Below are 21,968 nucleotides of genomic sequence, written 5' to 3'. Positions count from 1 at the left end.
ATGTAACTAATACATTTGCAGTTGCTTTAAATTACCCCTTTTCTGGGTGATGCTCAGCTATATTGTGAACTTAACTTTTGTGTTCACTTGTTGTGGTTTACATAGGTCTAAATTACACACAAATAAGTTTTAATTTCAAGATAAAGCCCAGATAATTTAGAAACTTATTTGATAACATTTCCTTGCCCTAAAATTATCAACCATGTTCTTCAATATTATTGTTATTGTACTCTATTTTACCATATTAATGTTTTTTATGGGCCCTGGGTTAAATCTTCAAACTATCTTGAATTGAGTAACATTCTCTTTCAAGTTCTTGCACATTTCCTCTGCTTTGCTTGTCTGCCCTTTCTTTTTCTTCTCATCTTTCTTCCTTTCTATTTTCCCCTTTGTCTACCTTCTTTTCTTTTTTCATTCCTTTCTTCTCCCTGTCATTAATTTTACCCCTTCCAAATCCCTTTAGTTTTCTTTGGTTGATTCTGTTATTGTTATTTGCAATGTATTAAGCATCTAAAAGTGCTGTCTCTGGCCTTCTCAGCATTCTGTGCATTTCTTGGTTTCCTAAAAGCTCCTTTGGTTTTTCCCACCATTTATAATTACTTTTCAAACTTCTGTGGGCTCTTTCTAATACTCTGTATCCCCATATAATTCCTTTTCTCTCTCTCATTCCTTGACTTGCAACTTCCTTAGATGATATTTCAAATCTACCTATTTATACCCATGATACATCATAGCACCTTTCTTCAAGCAGTTATGCATCTCTTGACTCTACATGTAACAAAAAAAAAATGGGAACTAGTCATCCAGGTGATATCTACCAATGCCTTGGGTTTTTTTTTTTGTTTGTTTGTTTTTTTGCTTTGTGGAGGGCAGTTGGGGTTAAGTGACTTGCCCAAGGTCATATGGCTACTTTCTGTGTTAAGTGTCTGAGGTCAGATTTGAACTCAGGTCCTCCTGACTCCAGGGCTGGTGTTATTCACTGAGCCACCTAGCTACCCCCAACTACCAATGCCTTGTGTAAGCCTATGGCTGCTGAAATGGAAAAAGGGGTTAAACTTGGGAAACTATATGAAGAAGAAAACTTTAGGATGAGGCACTAGACATTTAAAATCGATTCCTATGATTTTTTTTTCTTTGATAATTGCCTATGCCACTTTTCTCCTCAATTTACCTTAAAGACTCTTTTGTTCCACCTGTTAATTCTTTGCTTTTAAGATGTAAATTCAGTGTAAATTCTCACATTCACAATAATTATACAGCACTGTTTAGATAAGTTGTCTGGTGCAGCATGTAGTTTGAAAGATGAAAATTGAAATAAAGGGAAGAAGACAGGATGTTTATATATTTAGATGAAAATTAGAACTTTCTTTTGCCCTTCTCCCTTATTTATCTAATTTATTTACATACACACATACTCATCACAGGTAATCAAAAAAATCCATCCTCTCTCACCCCTTCCAAATTACTGTGAAATTTCAAGTCTAATTTTTGCTTGGGGTTTAGGATTAATTACTTGGCAGCTAAAGGAAAAAGAGCCTAAAAAGAACTGGTGAGCTACAGAATTAGGCATACTGCTACTCTTGTGCTACATATTTTTCTCTTTACCTCTTGCTGCTAATCTAAGTTATGGACTTCTTTGTGTGCTGTATTTACTTTTGAGAATAAAACTTCTATAGCCTCCCCTCACTCTGAACTTTAGAACAGCTTTTTAGGGTGCAGCCTTTATCCTGGGGCAGCCATAATTTGAATACATGTGGTATTTTCAAAGTAGACTCAACTGAAAACATGTTTTACTATTTCATCTTTCTAGAAGGGCCTCTCTTGGTTGGCAGGCACCAAAAATCATTATTTATTTGGGCAGTGCACAAAGACACAGGGATGTTTCAGCTTCATCCAAAAATCACCCCTTGGAAAGTTGAAGGGGGAGTCTGGGAGCCAGTGGGAATTCTTACTTCAATGAGAGTTTTGCTTTAGTAAACACTACAAAATTGGATCCATTATTATCAGGTCAGGGCTTGATTGTGGTAAGAGGGAAAGAAGTTGTGAACCAAAAGTCTGCTCCAGTCATTTCCCACACATGGCTCTCAGTGACTAGCTATTTTTTATCTTAACAGCAAATTCCACTATTCAAGTTGCCAAATGCCTCTGACGTCAGCGAGAGTTAAGAACTGCAATTTTGACCCTTTCAGATTGCATTTACACATCTCAAATCATTTTGTTAGGATTTTCCATACATGATTTTCTCATACCCTAAGACTTTATACTTGACTTTCTGATATTTTAAAGGCCATATAAGCTCAGGTCTGTGGCATTGTATGACATAAAAAAGAAAATCAAAGAGTCAATTCAAGGGTGTTCATTACCAACTTCTACGCAGGAAGTACCACTAAGTTAAATAGACAAGTCTTTTATTTTATAAGAGAATTGACTTTTTTAAATGTCAGCTAATCAGCTGACCAGAATTTCTAAGTGGACAAATAATTTACTTCAAATATATATATATGGCATTTTGAGTATATTAGGCAATATCTAGTACAGTAGTGATGCAAGTAGATCAATGATACCTAGGATGGAAACTTTCATAGCTACCATATGGGTTTGTAGACAATTAAACATAAAGCCATGGTTTTGACCTAAAATTATTTGAATTGTCTATCTAAACTGTCCTAGATAATTACCAGTTCTTCCAGTCCTTTGTGATATATAGCCCTGAACTAAGAGCCTCTAAATTATCCTTAGGCTGTAACATAATATCAAGGACTCACCTTTCCCGTTGGGGGGAAGAAACGAAAAATGAAGTCAATAGAAAACTTCCTAGACTTTCTGGCAAAACTCAGCAACTATCTAAAGTAAAGGTTGGTTATTTCCATAAAGTCCAGGTGTCCCCATAGACAAGGGAAGCAGGGGGGTTGATTACTGTCTTTCTGATAGTCTGGTGCATTGTAGCAAGCTAATTTTTAAAAATCTAGCCATATGTATTCACATTTATAGAATTAAGTAACTCAAAGCAAAATTGCATTTTTTTTAAAATTTGCTTTATCCACAGAATTGAGAACTTAAAATGTTTAAGAAACTATATGAAATTGGACTTTCTAATTCTGGTCTCCATCTCCATTACAGATATTAATGAATGTGCATTGAACACTTTGCTTTGTGACAATGGGCAATGCAGAAATACCCCTGGAAGTTTTACCTGTACCTGTCCCAAGGGATTTGTATACAAACCTGACCTAAAAACTTGTGAAGGTAAATGCTTTTATGCTATTTGTGTAACTGACTCTAAGAGTAAAAATGATAACAAGCTAGATAAATGTCTAAGTTGATTTATCTAGATAGTTTCTGCAAATCTTTTCTAGTCATCTGAATCTAGTTAAATGTTTAATCAAGATTCTCTTCTTAGAATTTAGAATTGAGAGGAAAGGGGAAATCATCTTGTCCAATCTGTTGGTTCTTTCATGAGAAAACTGAAGTCCAGAAAAATTTAGCAATTTTACTAAAAGTCACAAAGCTTGTGCATGGCAAACCTGATCCTTGAGCCCAGCTTTGCTGAATTCCAGGTCTATGGTACTTGTAGGAGGGACATTCTGAGATAGTGGCAAGAAAGTTGTGTTTGAAGTCAGGAAACCTTGTTTCAAATCCTGTAACTAACACTTAATAAAACTATGTGACTGAGCAGATCACTTCACCTGACTGAAACATAGATCCACTTAGACACACAGGCATCGCTCATTCAGGCTGCTTCACCTCTGGCCCTCTTGCCCTGCAGAGACTGCTGGAGCTTCATGTACATGCCAGGCAGATATCTCACATCTGCCAGCCTGTTTCAATCAAGTTCTGAGCTAAAATTTAAATAGTGAAGTTACTGGTCTTACCACCAGCGCAAAATATACATTAATTTTTTTAAATGAACTTGAACAGATATACTTTTGATGGTACTAATACACTTTGTTTAAAGGAAAAAGAAATAGCAAGGACTTTAGTCTTGTGGTTTATATAATTTACTCTTTTGGTACCATCATGTCATAAATTTTAGTTTTTGTACATCATCGAGAAAGAAGCATTGTTTGGAATATTGTTAGTGTTTTATGAAGATCAGCAGTAAGACCCAGGTGCACACAGCCTCTCTAGCCATCTAGCCAGGCATGGGGCACTTACCTCCCTTCAGCCCACACAGTTCAGGACTTCTTTACTCACTTTGAATAGAATTTTTGTTCACAACTGGAGTCCCCAAGTACAGACTGCCCTAGGATTCACACGTGAAAATACCCTTTGAGTCATTCTTTATTTGTTAACATTTCCCCAGTCTACAGGGTCGCAACTAATCCCTTTCTCTACTTCCACACAACCACTAAAACCAAACATTTTGTGTTGATGTAAACTCTTCACATAACTACAAAATTAAGTGAGCCTCCAATTACTACCTGATATCCTAGGACAGTGGGAGTAGGTGCTACTTCACCATAACTAACAGCTGAGGGCCTTTTGCCCCCAGTTTGGATGCCTTTTTTTCAGAATATATCATTACATTGACCTTGATTTGCTTAAATAATTCAGCAGCATTTATTAATTAAAGATGGATTGGGATCTGTGACTTCATTGCTATAGGGAATTTCAGATGCAGAAACTGTCTACCAAAGCAGGTAGTCACCTTTTCTTCAGTTTATAGTGTGAGAGAACTGCATGTAGCACTCAGAAGTGAAATGATTTGCTTAGGGTCACATAGCCAGTAAAGGAAGGACTTGTGGTGCTCCTTGTAACAAAGCCAGGCCTTTACTATACCATGCTGCCTCTCAGTGAAAGAATGGAAGATTTGTTCTGGCTTCAAGGATTGAAGTGAAATTTAGGAACCTATGTTAAATGTGTGCTAACTCAATGCATTGGACATTCAACTAACCTAGGAAAAGAATCATTTCATCCTCCTTTATTGAGAATATAAGATGACAAACGAAGTCATTCATTCATGAATTCCTGAAATTCATTTTAGCCACAATACAGATATATTTTTGTTTCAGATATTGATGAATGTGAATCAAGCCCTTGTGTTAATGGAGTATGCAAAAACACTCTGGGTTCCTTTGTTTGTGAATGTTCTTCTGAAAGTACTTTGGATACAACAAAAACTATCTGCATAGGTATGTATCTATTTATTTTTATTCATGTATTAGACACATTTTAATGTAAATTTAATACCAAAATGAATCATTAATTATGTAGAAACTGAGATTTTATGATCATTATAGTAATGCCAGCTATATTTCAAACTACTATTTATATGGTGGTAACTTTTATGTAAATAAAAGTAGTGTGTTCAATTACATTTTTGATACCTGGACCTAACCAACTAGTATGTTTTAAAGTGTTTGAATCCTTCCCCTTTTCCATCCAGAAACAATTAAAGGCACTTGTTGGCAGAGTATTGTTGATGGAAGATGTGAAATCAATATTAATGGAGCCACGTTGAAGTCACAATGCTGTTCTTCATTGGGTGCTGCCTGGGGAAGCCCATGCACACCTTGTCAAACAGGTAAGAAATATGACTTTATTTACTCTTTGACCCCATTCTCTTTTATCACTTTTATTAAATGACTAAAAGGCTAAACTCCTTTTGGAGAAGCTTGTTTTCTTATTTTTTTCTGTCCCATCCAGCTTTAAAAAAGGAAAATAGATAGGCAAGGTGACCTGAATTGTAGACCATATGTGTCTGCACCAGTCAGCTTGAGCACATGGGAAAAACAAATGGTCCCAAGCATTTAACAGTGACAGATAGTTTGATTAGGAACCAAAGCCTAATATGATGACATTATTTCAAGTTCTTATCTATACTTTATAGAGATTATTGATCCCATTACCAATGGAAAATTTTGTTGTTGGATTTTTTTCTTAATGAGGTTGAACAGAAAAGCTTATGATGGCAATAACAATTTATGTTGATATTAGAGAGGAAAATAACAAGGACTGTTGTCTTGTGGTTTATCTAATCTATTTTTATAATACTCTCATGTCATTAATTTAGGCTTTTGTACACAGTTGAGAAAAAAGCATATGAATTGTTTTAAGGCCCCCTGAAGAAGCTATAGACAGGTTTTAAAAGATTCTTGAGTTTGGGGTGGCTAGGTGGCACAGTGAATAGAGCACCGGCCCTGGAGTCAGGAGGACCTGAGTTCAAATCCGGCCTCAGACACTTAACACAAATACTAGCCGTCTGACCTTGGGCAAGTCACTTAACCCCAATTGCCCTCCAAAAAAGCAAAAAAAAAAAAAAACCAACCAAAAACAAAAATTCTGGAGTTTGGGAAAAAATAGAATTAAGTGGCCATAACTGCACTATTAGGAAAATGTTCAATGTTAACTGAAATTCTACATTATTTGAAAGCTAGGTTTGATAAACTTGTTCATGATTTAGGTTTTTTGGTTTATTAAAGTTCTTGCCATGTGAATTCTGAAGTCTCTATGTTCATCAGCATTTACCAAATTTTCCATGATGTATTTAGAGTAATCCTATAGTATAGTTCATGTTTTTAAAGTTGATTGCTGTTGAAAAATCTACAGCCATTTTTTATTTTAGACTTCAGTTTATCGTGTTTTATTAAGGGTATCTTGGGGAATTGAGTGGGAAGCAAAGAGACCCATTTCATTATTAATCTTCCACGCCTATACAATCTCAGAAAATGCTTTTTAGTGATCTCAGACTTATTCATAGGAACAAAATCCATTTCATGTTCCAGTTCTTCTTTCATGTTTTGTACACTATGTCATAACCACAGAGTCTGGAGTTCAATATTCCAAATTTGTATATTTCTTTTTTTACAGACCCAATATGTGCTAAGGGGTACTCAAGAATTAAAGGAACACAGTGTGAAGGTATTTATTGTTATTTGTAAACTGTAAATTACTCTCCATGGGAAGAATGTTTCTGTTGACTGAATTAGTTAAGGTTGCCATGTAACTGTATAGTGCAAAATATGCAGTGAAAGAAAAGAACAATGAAAGAACAGATGTTGATTTCACAAGCCTTCATTCATTCAGCCGGCAGACACTTTTGCCAGTGTCAAAATACAGTGGCCAAATAATAAGGAGACCTCAAATGCGTTAGCCCCAACCTCAGTTTACAGTAACTAGAGATTTCAAAACACTTTGTCTGAATACAGGAACAAAAAGTAGTTTTTAAAGAGGGGTGGAGAACATTTTTGTTGTTATTGTGTTGTGTGGTCACACGCAAAAGTACATTTAAGACCAAATAACATTACTCTTTTCATCCTCCCTGTAAGTCTAGGTGGGCTTCTTCGGTTTTCTCTTCCACTCACACAAAATCCCAGATAGCCATAGGTCATCATGACTAACACAACCTGACATGACACAGCAGCTGAAATATTTTAAAAACAACAATTAGTCCCATATGTGGGATGAAAAGAAGGGTTTTTTTGTTAAAATAAAGAGGAACACCACAACCCCCTCCTGAGCTCTTGCCTTCCAAATGATGACTGAATCCTTTGGCACTTCCCTAATCCAGACCCACTGTACATAACTTAAATGACCTCAACAAAACATTTCGATGCATGTAAGTGACCAGAAAGAAAAAAAAAAAGAGAAGGTGACTCTCTACCTATTTCTGTTCATAAGGAAAAGCACAGGACATTTTTCAACATCCTCTGTGGAAAAATTGTTTTTTTAAGACTTCAGGTCTTCATCATTTCTTTGATCAGTATTTAACTTGATAACGTTGACAAGGACCCCATATGGTCACAGCTCAGCATCTTCCAAAGGGTATTCCTTTTTTCTACCAAGGTGTAGGTTTTCTCCAAATAGATCGCAGATAGTTCTACCCAAAAAGGGAATAATAGTGCATTTGGGATAAAATGAATGAACACAAACACTTGTTGATTTCCATTTCTCTCCGCTACTTGGAGTCACTGAAAACTCATCAGAAATAGTGATCCCTTTGTCTAATTAGTAGGCAGTTAGACCTTTTCCATTGGTTTCCCAGCATTACTCTAATCTCATCTGACATATCTGTCTTGAAGGAGTAAGACTGTGGCTGGAGAAGGTATAGATTAGATAGAAGAGGAAAAACTTTAGCCTCACCAAATCAAATTTCACTATAGTTAGATTTTCTTTATCTTATTTACTCCCTGAACTGGAAGTACATTAAAGCAAATTTACTTTGATGTTTTGGGGTGTTTTTCATTCTATTTGTTCTCAGTGATTTGTCCATAAAGTGGACATGCTGTACAATTAGTCTAAGACTTAAGGTCAGGTAATGGTTCCTGGGAAGTGTTTTGTTTCTTTCTATACCATTTAATTAACTGACATCTCCCACTCACCTTTCATACTTCTCATCTAGATACGCAGAATGAAATAAATGCCTTGAGAATCTTCTTCTCATTGAGAATGTTCAAATTTAAGACATATTACTTTTAACTACAGTATTGCTTCCTGCCATCATTATTGCATGTTGTCTTTTAAGAATATATCAAAAACACTAGCTACTCCCCTCTACTTCTATATGGTTTATACAGTATAATTTCCTCCTTTCTCCTTCATATCTTGTCATGTTTTGTTGGAAAGAGTACTGGATTACAAATTAAGAGGTCTTAGCTAAGACCTAGGCAAGTAATTTAATTTCTACAAACCTCAGCTTTTTCATCTTTAAGTTAGAGATCATAATTATGCCCTGTCTGTCTGTACTGGTTCATTCATTTTTAAGCACCTAATATGAAACTACATTAAGCAAGGTAGTATGGGGGATATGACTATAATACACAGTCCCTTCCCTCAAGGCACTTAGAGTTCAGGGAACCTCTGAGTGTTATTGTGGAGTCCAAAGGTAACTAACTATGTATGTATAAGCACTTTGTAAGCAATAAAGGCCTCCACAAAAAACTTAAAATTCTGGCCTGTTTAGTTCAGTACTTTCTGATGTCAGGCAGCATGTAACATTCTTATTTAAGAAGGCCTCTAGTCCTTGAGAATTGCTGTTAGTTCCCTCATCCTTAAACTGCAAATTACTTGTTTCATTTTATGACAATGTTAGGAGCAGTTCCTGATTCAACACCATAGTGATTCCACAGGTGTAGTTTTTTTGGCCAATTAATTTATGTGCAACTTAGAAGAAAAGAGCACTGATGAATGGAGTTGGAGGGTAATCTAGAATGCTAATGCTAGAAAGGGGTACCTTTTTCAAATAGAATGAAATGCAATGATGTTTATGCAGATATGTTTTTCTGATTGTGTTGTTTTTCCCCCCCCCCTTTAGATATAAACGAATGTATTGTATTCCCGGGAGTGTGCAAAAATGGCCATTGTGTCAACACTTTGGGATCATTTGTTTGCCAGTGTCCCAGTGGAATGACATTGGATCTTACTGGAAGAATCTGTCTTGGTATGCATTTGTTTCATCACTTCACACATCTGTACCTCTTTTTATAGATTGCAGAATTTCATTAGTTCAAAGTACAGATAAATCTCACAAAATCCAAAAATTTTAATTCATAGTCACCTCCTGATAGTCTAGGCATATGGGATTTGGTCTCAAACTTCATTCTTCATGATCAGAGAAGATATCCTACTAGTTAATAGAAAGGTTAGTCCTTTTGTTTGTGCAGTGTCTACTTTATAGGAAGCCATAGATCATCTGAATTGTAACTCTTAATCTGGACAAAACCTTTAAGCCAATTTTAAGCATACTATAAAGAGTAAGTGGCAGAGGATCCTGTGAGCATCACTTAACCTATATTGGATGTAGTGTGATTTGTGGCTAACTGCTAAAGACAGACTATTACTAGTAACAGTGATGGTTGGGGAGGAAATCCCTATGGATAACAGTAGTGGTGATCTTCTGAGCCCTGAATGCCCTCCAACATTTCCATGACCCTAAAAGGAACAGTGCTAGAGAAATTATCACTGTTTCCCGAGTCACTAGTCCTCTGTGACATAGGAAATATGTCCAGATCTATAGTGTATCTAAAACCATATTATAATGAACAGAATCATACAGGGATTCTGCTGTATTTAATTAAAGGATTTGGATCACTTAAAAAGCACAGTGTGGTCTAGAGGATGGAATTTCAATAGTTGGAATCAAAAGCCTGAGGTTCCATTCATTGCTGAGGAAGGTCAGTCAATCCTATTCCAAACCCCAATTTCTTAATCTATAATGAACCCCAAGGCCTTAAGTGGAAGGGGCTCTGATGTGTATTTTGTGATTTATTTTTAAATTCTCATTTTTCATGACAAAAACCTAAGTAAAGAGTTGCCAAGGGGGGGCTTCAGAAATCCCTATTTATATTAGCTACAATTCAGATATTTAGATGAGTGCTGGATACTAATAGAAGCTGACTGGAAAAAAAGGGAACATCACTGTGGTGCTTTTCATTTGTATTATCTTTAAAATAAATGAATTCATTTGATCTTCACCATGACCTTGTAAGATGAGCAGGACAGGTATTGCTATTCCTGTTTCTTCCAAAGGAAGGAACTGCAGCTTATAAATTCAGTGTTTTTCCCATGGTCATTCAACTGTTGAGTTGTGGAAGATGAACTAGAGCCCAGTGTTCCTTCTTCTGGACCATAGCTCCCCATTAATTTGGTTTCATAAATAGATAATGTTTCTTATTTGTGTTTAAAACTCTGCACAACCTTTCCCATCTTCTTATACATAATTTCCTTCTATACCTCCTGAGATCTAGGCTGTTCTGCTTGCCTAGAATTTGTTCCTCTTAATCTCTATCTCTGGTTGTCTTCACAAATCAGCTCAAAAGCTGCCTATCAAGGGGCAGCTAGGTGGTGCAGTGAGTAAAGCCCTGGCCCCAGAATCAGCAGGACCTGAGTTCGGATCCAGCCTCAGACACTTAACACACAAAAAACTAGCCATGTAACCTTGGGCAAGTTACTTAACCCCAATTGCCCTCCAAAAGGCAGAAAAAAAAGCTACCTATCTCTCTTGATCTCTTCTGTTGCTAGTGCACTCATTCCCACAGTTACCACTTATTACTTTAGTATGTATTCTATATATGCATGCGTTGTCATCCTTTATCCTATATGCATCCTTTATCAGAAGGGAAGCTCCTAGAGGACAGGGATGATTTCACTTTTTTGTCTTTGTATTCTCATTCCTTACCACAGTGCTTCACACTGAGAAAGTTAATAAGCTTAACAAATGCTTACTGATTGATTATACACAGGAATGTGTGTGTCATAGTAAGTGTTTGTGGAAAGTGAGATGTTTAGTAGGGGAAAGTGTGAATTTTGTTTGGCTTCTTATACTTTCTTTCCAGGGTATGGTCCACAAAGGACTGAATCACCATTTATCTCTGGGTCATATTAGACTTTGCTTGAAAGCTCCTTGAGGGTGTCCTGTTGTAGTGGACAAAGCCCTAGTCCTATAGTCTGAAAACTCTTGGCTCTAATCCTGCCTCAGAATTGACCAGCAGGGTGACCCTGGGCAAGTCACTTAATTTCTCTGAGCCTCAGTTTTCTCATCATCCATAAAATGAGGGGGTTTAAATTAATAACCTCAAGAATCCTTTCACCTCTAAATCTGTGGTCTCCTATAACTTATGACCTTTCTTTTTCAACCATCCCACTTCCCACCCCTGCCCAGCTTTCAGAGAAATTTTCCTTTACTTATCCTTCTCATTCTTAAAATACATGTGCCTCCAGTGAGTAGAAGGTGCTAGTGCTAGCTTGAGACTGTCCTGCCATGCATAGGTTATTTTCAGCAAGTCACAACATCTGGTTGTGGGAATCAACAATATATACATCTGTAGGAATGAGAAACACTGAAATGAATTTTGTGAGGACAGCATAAAGTCTAGTGATTAGACAGAGGACAGAAGAGTTTTTTGTCTTCTGTTTGACAAATACGAAGGTAAGAATTTTGGGTCCAGAAGGCCAGGGAACCTTTATGTATTAAAGACCTCCATTAACGAACCTGGCTTCTTATTAGAAGACAAAGTTTCAGTTCAAGTCAATATGAATTTATTAAGCACACTTAGTGTGCAAAGCACTGTGCTTACCTAAATAACAATGGTTTTTAGCTTTGAAAATAATGTATTTTTCAACTTCCTTTAATTCACTTAACAGATATCCGCCTAGAGACTTGCTACCTGAAACATGAAGATGAAGAATGTTCTTTGCCTGTTGCTGGCCGCCACCGGATGGATGCATGCTGCTGTTCTGTTGGGGCAGCCTGGGGCAGCATAGAATGTGAGGAGTGTCCTGTGAGGAATACACCTGAGTACGATGCTCTTTGCCCTAGAGGGCCTGGATTTGCCACAAGAGGAGAGATTATAAATGGAAAACCTTTCTTCAAAGGTATAGAATTCATAAAGACTGATTTAACTCAACAACTATAGTAATCCAGAACTATTTTGCCTTAGCCTATGGAAAGGAGATAATTGTTTATCCAACTTAACATTACCCAGCATTGTGCAGAGAAACTTGCTATATTTATAGCACATGGTTTGTATTGATTCTTCATTTTTATCCAGAATGTCTTTCATGTTTGACTTTTAAAAAGGAACTTTTCATCATTTCATCTAATAACTTGATTGAAACATAAAAATTTGAAACCAGTATATAAATGCCACCTCATTTGTTCAATCTGTAAAATCCATGTATTGTTTTGTTTGGGACTAAGAACTAGTTTGGGACAAGAAGGGATATTATTCTCATTAAAATTGTTAGTCATGTTATTTTCTTAATGACTTTCCTAAATGCCCTTTAAGTAAATTCAAAGGAACTTAAATTGTCCCTCTTTAAAGGACTAAGATAAGTTATTGTTTCCAGACCACAAGATGCTCTTGAGATTTAATCTGACTCTTCATCATCCACCCCCCCCTTCCCCTTCCCTGCCAATATAACCTGTTATAAAGTGTTAGAACTTAGAGGTATTTCTTGGGTCCCAGGTGCTTTTTTCAGCAATGCCTTCCTTGGGAGTGTGATAACTGCAAGAGAAATCTAAGTAGCATGTAGAGCATACAAATCATCTTTTCTTCATTTGAGCTAGTTGCAAGTTGAGTCTGGGAGAGGTGGAGGAGGGAAGGGAATGGAATGGAGTAAACACTTACATGACACCTGCTGTGTGCTGGGCACTATGCTAAGTGTTTTGCAAATATTATTTCATATGATTCTTAGAACAACGCTGGTAGATGTAGGTCCTTTTATCCCTCTTTTACAGTTAAGGAACTGAGGTAGACAAGAGATTTCATGACTTTGTGAATGTCTGAAGCTGGATTTGAGCTGAGGTCCTCCTGACTTCAGGCCCAGTACTCTGTCTACTGCACCATGTAGTTGCCTAGATGCTATCTAAAATATTAATGGAACCTTGATAGAATTAGATATTTAAAAAGTAGAACTATCAGTCTTGTACATTTTTTGTTAATAATAATTATTGACATTTTTGGATGGTGCCTTATTTGGAAGGCTTCCTTTTTTTTAAAACATATAAAAGTTGGGGGTGGCTAAGTGGAGCAGTGAATAGAGCACCGGCCCTGGAGTCAGGAGGACCTGAGTTCAAATCCGGCCTCAGACACGTAACACAAAAACTAGCCGTGTGACTTTGGGCAAGTCACTTAACCCCCAAAAAAGCAAAAAAAGCCCTCTGAAAAGCAAAAAAAAACCAAAACCCTATTTAAAAGTTCCCATTAAAAAGCATTAGAATGGCACTTTTTTCTAACATGCGCCCAGTTGGTTGCCGTATGTCTAGATTATAATCTGCATACTTTGGACTATATGAGGCAACAGTTTAGAAGGTTCATTTAAATATACTATTGCATTTCCTTTTTTTATAGAGGAATTTTATAAAATACTAAGTTGAAAAGGGCTAAACATGAATGTGAGTCATGCTCCTCATGGACCATTAAACACTGTTCAATATTATTATTGTCCAGCCTTTAATGTTCATTTTAAAAGTTGTAAAACTGTCTTGTAAGTAAAGAGAACATTGATTCAAATCTAATAAAATGAAATGTAATAGAAGTAAATGCCTTCTACAATTGTTCAGAAAAATTAATTTCCCAAGTACAAGATGTAGAGGTATGATTAGAAAGCTCTTTCATCTGATAAAAGATTTTGGGGGTTTAGTGAACTCTGAATTTAATTAGTTAATAGAGTGATGTGACAATCAAAAAAGCTAATAGGCTCCTATAGGCTGTATTAAAAGGGGCATGAGTACCCAGGATTAGTACATAAAATATTGTGTTGCATTCTGGATCTTGCATTTAGGAAGGACATTGATAAACTTGAGAGCATTCCAGACAGTAACCAAGACAATGGAGAACGTTGAGAACATGCTATATGAGGATTAGTAGGAGGAACTGGTGATGTTCGAGTTTGGAGAAAATGTAGGAGGACTATGTTAACTATCTCCAAGCGTGTGAAGAACTGCCACTGGGAAGGACTAGATTTATTCTGCTTGACTACAGAGTGTAGAATTGGAATAAAAGCATGGAAATTTACAGAGACAGATTTTGGCTTGATTCAAAGAAAGACTTCCTATGATACAATGGTATCCAAAATTATAACGGACTGCCTCAGGAAGGAATGAACTGCCTCTCATCAGAGGTCTTCCAAAAGAAAAGGAGTGTGACTTGTGGCTGAAGGTGATTCTTGTAGAGGGAATTCTTGTTTGTGTCTCTAGGCTAAATAACCCCTGAGGTCATTCTACCCCTAAGCGTCAGGTATTGTGATGTTACAGAAACTCCTCCTGGGTTACTGAAATATTTTTCTACATTATTTTTTCCCTAAAGATATAAATGAATGCAAGATGATTCCAAGTTTGTGTACCCATGGCAAGTGCAGAAATACCATCGGCAGCTTTAAATGTAGGTGTGATAATGGCTTTGCTCTCGATTCTGAAGAAAGGAACTGCACAGGTTAGTAAATGTTCAACTAGGAGGGATGTCTTTTAAAACACTTTTGTCTGTTTAAAGTTTTCCTAGGAATTGAATTTTCCCTGATGTTTAATTGGTACGATTTGCATTTTACAGATATTGATGAATGCCGGATATCTCCTGATCTGTGTGGTCAAGGCATCTGTGTGAATACCCCAGGAGACTTCAAATGCGAGTGCTTTGATGGATATGAAAGTGGATTTATGATGATGAAGAATTGCATGGGTATGTTCATGGCCATTTTCCACAGGACACCCTTTGGTCAGAGTGAGCAGAAAGGTTCACCTGCTCTTGATCCCTGATATTTGCTCTAAACCTACCCTGTTTCTCTGCTGTTTGTTCTTAGCACAGTTACTGAAGTCAGGATCTAGCAAGAGAGGGTGACTTAGCCAGGTGTGGCCGTTGGGGTGTGGAGAAACAAATAGAGAATAGCCAAGGAATTAAGCTCATGTGGCTGTGATTGATGAAGGTGATAATACCAAAACATTTGAGAGGTAAGGAAGCTGAGAGTACAATTCTGGGTATTTAAAGAGTGAGATAAACAACCCAACAAAAACCCAAGCACTGCAGAAGAGAAGGAAAAATAATTAGTAAAATGAGAAGAAATTACATTGAAGTGATTGACTCCATGTTTTTTGTTTTGATTTGGTTTGATTTTTTGCATTTTACAGATATCGATGAATGTCAGAGAGATCCTCTTCTTTGTCGAGGTGGCACATGCCTGAATACGGAGGGAAGTTATCGATGCGAGTGCCCTCCTGGCCATCAAATGGCTCCCAATATCTCAGCCTGTATAGGTAAGGGCAACAGTTTCCCCTGCTGAGTTTGGTCCACCTATCTCTTAGAACCCAGAAGCATGACTTTTTATTTTCTCTTCTTATTTTCAACAGATATCAATGAGTGTGATCTAAGTGTTAACCTCTGCCGAAATGGTCGCTGTGTGAACCTGATTGGGAAATACCAGTGTGCTTGCAATCCAGGCTATCATGCTACACCTGATAAACTGTTTTGTGTTGGTAAGCTCTGAAACCTGCCCAGAAACTCTCCCTTTCCCAACACTATGGAAGTAGACAGAATTCTGTTCCTTAAACCAACTTATTTATCTTAAACTTACATAAAAATTATTTGTAAATCCCTTTATATCTCACTAGTCTTTAGTTTCCTTGCCTATAAAATGAGGTCAAAGGTTTTAGATCTCTTCCAGCTCCTAAATTCTCTGATTATTTGATCTATAAACCCATGATCCTCTGATATTTCCATTACCTGTATCTTTTCAAAGAATCATTAGGATGAAAAGGGAACTTGGTATAGTGAATAGAAAACTGGCCTTGAAATCCAGAAGACCTGGGTTCAAGTGCTGTCTCTGGCAGATTAGTATCTGGTGTGATCTAGGGGTGACCCTAGGCAAGTCACTTAACCTCTCATTGCCCCTGCCAACTCTGAGTTTAAAAGTGTCAGAAAAGGTACTGATCTGCACTGGTAGAGGAAGTTCCTCATAGGATTCTTGCCACAAATTTGGTCAAGCTTGATTTAAAAAAAAAAAAAGATGAAGTTTGTAGAATGTTTCAAGCTCTAGCAATGACCATTTGGGTCATACAAGTTTGAATAGTGTATGGTAGTTTATACTTTATTTTATGCACACATGTCAAGTTAGAACAGCAAGCAATCGGGGCGGCTAGGTGGCGCAGTGAGTAAAGCACTGGCCCTGGAGTCAGGAGGACCTGAGTTCGGTTCCAGCCTCAGATACTTAGCGCCTACACCCACACCCACACACAAAACTAGCTGTGTAACCTTGGGCAAGTTACTTAACCCCCCCAAAATAAAAAAGAACAGCAAGCAATTTTTTAACATCTGCTCCATCCCCAGCACTGTACTAAATGCCATAGTGATAAAAAAAAAAAAAGCATAAAATACAGTCTTTGCCCACTTAGAACTTATGGTCTAGAGCTGTAGTTCTCCAAGTGTGTTCTACAAGGTCAAAACTATTTTCATAATTAGATGTTTTAATTTCTAATATAGTAAATATCAGAAAGTATGACCTATATAAACAGAAGCTCTTTGGGTAGTCCTCAATAATTTCAGGGGAGCCTTGAGACCAAGATATTAGAAAACTGCTCCCCTCGAGAGTCTTCTTTAATTAAATAGCTAGCTAAAATATTGGAGCATTTTGTTAGGGCTTAGCAAACCCTGCTTTATTCTAATGCTTATTTGTTATGAAACTATGTGTAAGTAATTTCACATTTATGAGCCTCAGTTTCCTCATATGTAAAATAGCAGTATTTTCCCTGCTAACCTCAGAGGGTTGTTTAAGGATCAGATAGACTAATATATGGAAAAGTGCTATAGTGCTTTCTATTATTATTGCTAGAGTATGCTGATTTTGAGTATGGAAATAGATGCTAGCATTAGTACCAATTTGAGTTTCAGTTATGACAGTTTCTTTGAGAACTCCTCATTGAATTAAATGGTCCTGGGAAGACTTATAAAGACAGCACCATTGTTTTAACAAATGAACCCCAAAATCAAAGTGAACCTCAGAGAATACTGCCAACTTTCGCCTGGTTTGGGATGGAAACCATGCGGAACTGCCAAGTCTCACATGGTTTCCACCCGAAACCATAATTTAGCCCAAATTCTTCTGAAACATGGCTCAGTCCAACTAAGAACTCAGCCCAGGTTCTTGTAAAGGTTTGTAGACCTCAGCCAACCCCCTCCATGGATCTGGACTGAATTTCATATTTGTAACGGAATCTGTATCAAGGATCATTTTATCCAACTGCCCATTGCTGTAATTGAGATTTTTTTCCAGTGGTCCTAAATTTTATCCCTAGTTGATGTATTAATGTTGTCCGTCTTTGCAAACTTTAAACATTCCCTGTAATGGGTAAGCAGATAAAATGTAAAGTTATCCTGTTTCCTTTTTCTCCAGATATTGATGAATGTAGCATAATGAATGGGGGCTGTGACACCTTCTGCACCAACTCTGAAGGCAGTTATGAGTGCAGCTGTCGACAGGGATTCGCACTTATGCCAGATCAAAGATCTTGCACTGGTAAAATTCCTTTTAACATTATATTGGGGTCAAAATGGATAGATTAAAATAGATTTATTAGTTAAAAGTTAAATCTTGTTTCAGGCTCCTATAAGTCATATCTATGAAACAGGAAGAAAATCAATGTTAAGATTTAATCTAGTCAAACAATGTACTGTTTGACTAGCTACTTTAGATAAAGAATAGGATGTAGCAGATGAAGCACTATCTTTAGAGGAAATAGGGAGTTTGGGAATGCTAATGCAGGGTCAGATAAAGCCTTTTTGGAGACAAATGTGGGTTAAAATTTGGGCAAATCACTCACCCTCTGTAGACCTCAGTTTCCTCAACTGTAAAGAGGTTGGATTAGGTAGCCTCTAGGGTTCCTTCCAGCTCCGTCCGAATCTATGATTCCTTGACATACTTTCAAATTGATGAGGTCTTCTTATGATCCAAACATAATAAATATTTCAGTTAAACAGATAATTATTGTAGAAAAGATTTACTTTCTTTTCTACAGTATGTCCATCATTCACTATTGCATTATTTCAGAAAGGATTGTGGTAAATCCGTGTTGAATTAAATGGGACTTCTCTTAAATGACCCATACTTTTGGCCTCAGGATCAAAGGCACCATATTTTACAAAATAAGATGAAAATATATATATGACAAGTTGGAGAGAGATCATTTTTATGTTTTGGCGAGTCTAAGCACACTAAAGTTCAAAATCCCTTTTCAAGATTCAGATAAGTGCTCTTCAGAGCACCAAAGAACCCTGCAACCATGAGATTTTAAAAAGCAGACAACCAAAGTATCTATCCTGTGATGAATCAGTATAAATGTCCATATCCGCATGTCACTAAGCATTTAGATGAAAAATGAAAATACTAAGTTTTATGTGTTGCTTTTTCTACATGTTCTACAGTCTTGGGGTATTTTTCATCTGTGTGTTTTGCCTAATTTGAAATACCCACTTGTAGAGGAAGAATTAAATTTTTTACTTTCGCAGACATCTGTGTTGTCCAAAAAATAAACTAATTCCTACATCAAAACATTCTCTGAATCCCCACTGTGCCACATCTTGATATAAAGGTTCTCAAAAGCTCTGCCAGCTCTGACAATTCTTATCAAAGAGAATTTTTGAAGAGACTGAGCACAGGATCACTTACTGTCCACCTGTCTGTCCTGTGAGGACCAGTTTAGCTAAGTTTAGAGAGGCTCACCACCAGAAGGTTGGCCAAGAGGTCATGAATTGTTTTTGGCCATAGCAACTCATTAAGCTGTATAATGATGTGTTGCAGAGTTGTGATTTGTGTTGGCAGAATTAAATCATGGGTCATTTGAAGTATTCATGTAAATACATCTAAACAAGATGAAATATGTTTAGATATTATAAAATCTGTAAGTCTTCATTTTCTCTTTAGCTTTTAGGCATGCTACTTGAGTATTCCAAGAGCAGCCAGGTATTCAATGTCATTACTTAATAATTTATACCTTTTTGCATATTTTAAAATGTGCAAGTTAGGAATTCTAATTCAGAATCAGATAAAGCTTCTTCTGAGCCTCAGATGCCTACAACTTATATTTAACATAGTAATAGTAATATACTTGGAATTTTCCTGGAATAGTTGAGATGCAAAGAAGAAAGCATCAAGGTAAAACAAACTTATTGTACTGCACATAACTGTCATGTAGGCTGAACAAGTGAATGACCATTTAGAGAAATCTAGAGTGAGCTATGATTGTTAATTATTCCTGAAAATATTTTCAGATTTGTGATTTGTAGTAATTCTTAAACCTTACCTTGATGGGAAAGCTGTTGTTTTTTTTGAGGGGGTGGAGGGGATGTAGTTCCTTTAAGCTTCAAGATTTATAAGCTCGATAGAATAGAAAAGCTGGTATCTCCAGCGACTGTGGCCAAATAATATTTGCTTCCATATCACAAACTAAAAGTACATTTGTTTGTTGAAAATCACTGATTACAGATGTATAGAACACAAACTTAAAATGAAAAATGGACTTAGACATCTTTTATCTGAGATTGCTTTTGAATCAGAACGGAAAAACTTTATAAAACTTTACTGTAATATTTTCTAATCTCATGGCCATGATTTAGACTTTATAACCTTGTGAGAAATAGAATGGCTGGAATAAAATTTGAGGTTAAAAGTTATTAGACTCTAAAACTATTATACTGAAACTATTGGTTTCTAATGTGAGACAGAGCAAGTCCCAGCTATTCTTGAAGAGGATTCAGAATCATTTGGCATCATAGGCTTATTAGAGCATACATCTTGCAAGTATAATCAATATATAGAAGAGAATTAGTATATAGGAACTAGTATATAGTTTTGATGTTTGAAACTACAAGAAAGTTCATTGATATACTCCCTCCTCAGCCTTTCCTATAGCCAAAAAATTTATCACCTCTTGAACAAACATCTGGGCATGTGCAAAACTTAATTTCACTGGTCCTGTGAGAATTACCTTAAAGAAATCAGGGTTACCTCCCCACTGTGATGAAGTATCTTAATAGAGGAAAAGCAAATGGTTCTTAGATCTTTTTAAAGGGATAAATGCAGATAGGAGATAATCTTGTTAATAGTAATGTAACAAAATTTTAGCCAAGTGTAAGATGACGTTAATGCTGATGACATGATAAAAATTTTCTTATTTTTGCCCAAAGTATTTGATCTGCTTTGGATTTTTTTTTGGGGGGGGCGGGAGGGAGAAAGTTTCATTTGTACCTGAAAGATGTTAGTGGACTGCAAGCTTATTAGGATTCAACTATATGCCACCCCCTCTAAACCCCCCCCCAAAAAAAGGACAAAGGAAAAGAAAAACTAATATGATCTTGAGCTGCATTGAGAGGCACAGGTTCCAGAAATAAGGAGGTGCCAGTTCTGTACTCTATTTTGTTCAGACTACAGCTAAACTGTTATGTCCAGTTCTGAACAGCATATTTTAGGAAGGATGTTGATAAGTTCAAAGTATCCAGAGAAGTGTATCTAGGTTAGTGAAATGTCATGAGATTCATAACTGTTGGTTGAAGGAACTCAGGATATTTAGCCTGAAGAAGGGAATACTTGGGGTGAGACAGAGGAAGGGAACAATAGCTTTTCTTAAAGTATTGAAGGTCAGACACATGAAAGATGAATTAGACTTATTCTGATTGCCTTGGAGGACAAAATTAGGAGAAATGTCTAGAAATTATAAAAAGAAAAATCTAAACTTGATGTGAAGGAAAACTTCTTCACAATTTAGAACTATCCCAAAGCAGAATGGGCTCCCTTGTCAAAGAGTGAATTCTCATTCACAAGAAGTCTTTAAGCTAAGTCTGGATGACAGTTTGCCATGTATATTGTTGAAAAGATCGTTTTTCACTTATAGTATGTACTAGATAGCTAATGAAGTCTTTTCTAAGTCTGAAATTCTAGGATTCATTTCTGTGATGGAAGACAGTGGCCTTGGATTTATTATGATTTTATCTACTTAATAATGAAACATACACAATTTAATTCTGTGTTTTTTCTTCCTTTGTAGACATTGATGAGTGTGAAGATAACCCTAATATTTGTGATGGAGGACAGTGCACAAACATACCTGGAGAGTATAGATGCCTCTGTTTTGATGGGTTCATGGCATCTGAGGACATGAAGACCTGTGTAGGTAAGTCAAAAGGACCAATGTTTCTTAGACTAGTCACTTAGAAGTTTAGTCAACTAAGCAAAGAAGGTGGATAAAAGATCCATAACAAGTTATCAAGAAGAAAGTAATAGATATTTAGGGTATATTCCTTATTTTTGAAATTGATGTCATGATGCACAAGTACTGTTTTCTTCACGTTCTTGTCAGACACAGAATTCTGAACTTGATGGAAATATAGTTTGACCTAGTGCTATGAAATGTCTTTTATAAGTTATTTTTGTCACCTTAATCCTTTGCATTGTGACTTGAATGAAAGCTTTTGTTAAGCACAATCAAAATTGCTTTGTCTAGGAAAAGGATAATAGGGACTGGTTAATGCATATACTATTTTTTTTAC

The 21,968-nt window shown here is 36.6% G+C and overlaps 1 protein-coding gene across 4 annotated transcripts in view; it reads left to right on the top strand.

Annotated features, from left to right (window-relative positions):
• FBN1 (fibrillin 1) overlaps nt 1-21,968 on the top strand; it is a 305,284-nt gene that overhangs the window by 199,901 nt on the left and 83,415 nt on the right. For 2 of the 4 annotated variants that reach the window (XM_069097991.1, XM_069097990.1), the window contains exons 20-31: nt 3,121-3,246; nt 5,013-5,132; nt 5,387-5,524; nt 6,811-6,861; nt 9,254-9,379; nt 12,082-12,312; nt 14,748-14,873; nt 14,988-15,116; nt 15,563-15,688; nt 15,782-15,907; nt 17,821-17,943; nt 21,467-21,592. In XM_069097991.1, coding sequence (XP_068954092.1) covers nt 3,121-3,246; nt 5,013-5,132; nt 5,387-5,524; nt 6,811-6,861; nt 9,254-9,379; nt 12,082-12,312; nt 14,748-14,873; nt 14,988-15,116; nt 15,563-15,688; nt 15,782-15,907; nt 17,821-17,943; nt 21,467-21,592 — 1,548 coding nt within the window. The remainder of the gene's footprint in view (nt 1-3,120; nt 3,247-5,012; nt 5,133-5,386; nt 5,525-6,810; nt 6,862-9,253; nt 9,380-12,081; nt 12,313-14,747; nt 14,874-14,987; nt 15,117-15,562; nt 15,689-15,781; nt 15,908-17,820; nt 17,944-21,466; nt 21,593-21,968) is intronic. The other 2 variants (XM_069097993.1, XM_069097992.1) reach the window with 2 other exon arrangements.

The sequence above is a fragment of the Petaurus breviceps genome, unplaced genomic scaffold (genome assembly GCF_028583685.1).
Source record: "Petaurus breviceps papuanus isolate PSGF00001 unplaced genomic scaffold, PetGlider_PUasm1.0 37, whole genome shotgun sequence".
NCBI classification, from domain to species: Eukaryota; Metazoa; Chordata; class Mammalia; order Diprotodontia; family Petauridae; genus Petaurus; species Petaurus breviceps.
Note: the sequence above shows the minus strand (reverse complement) of the source record. Positions and strands in the feature narration are given on the sequence as shown.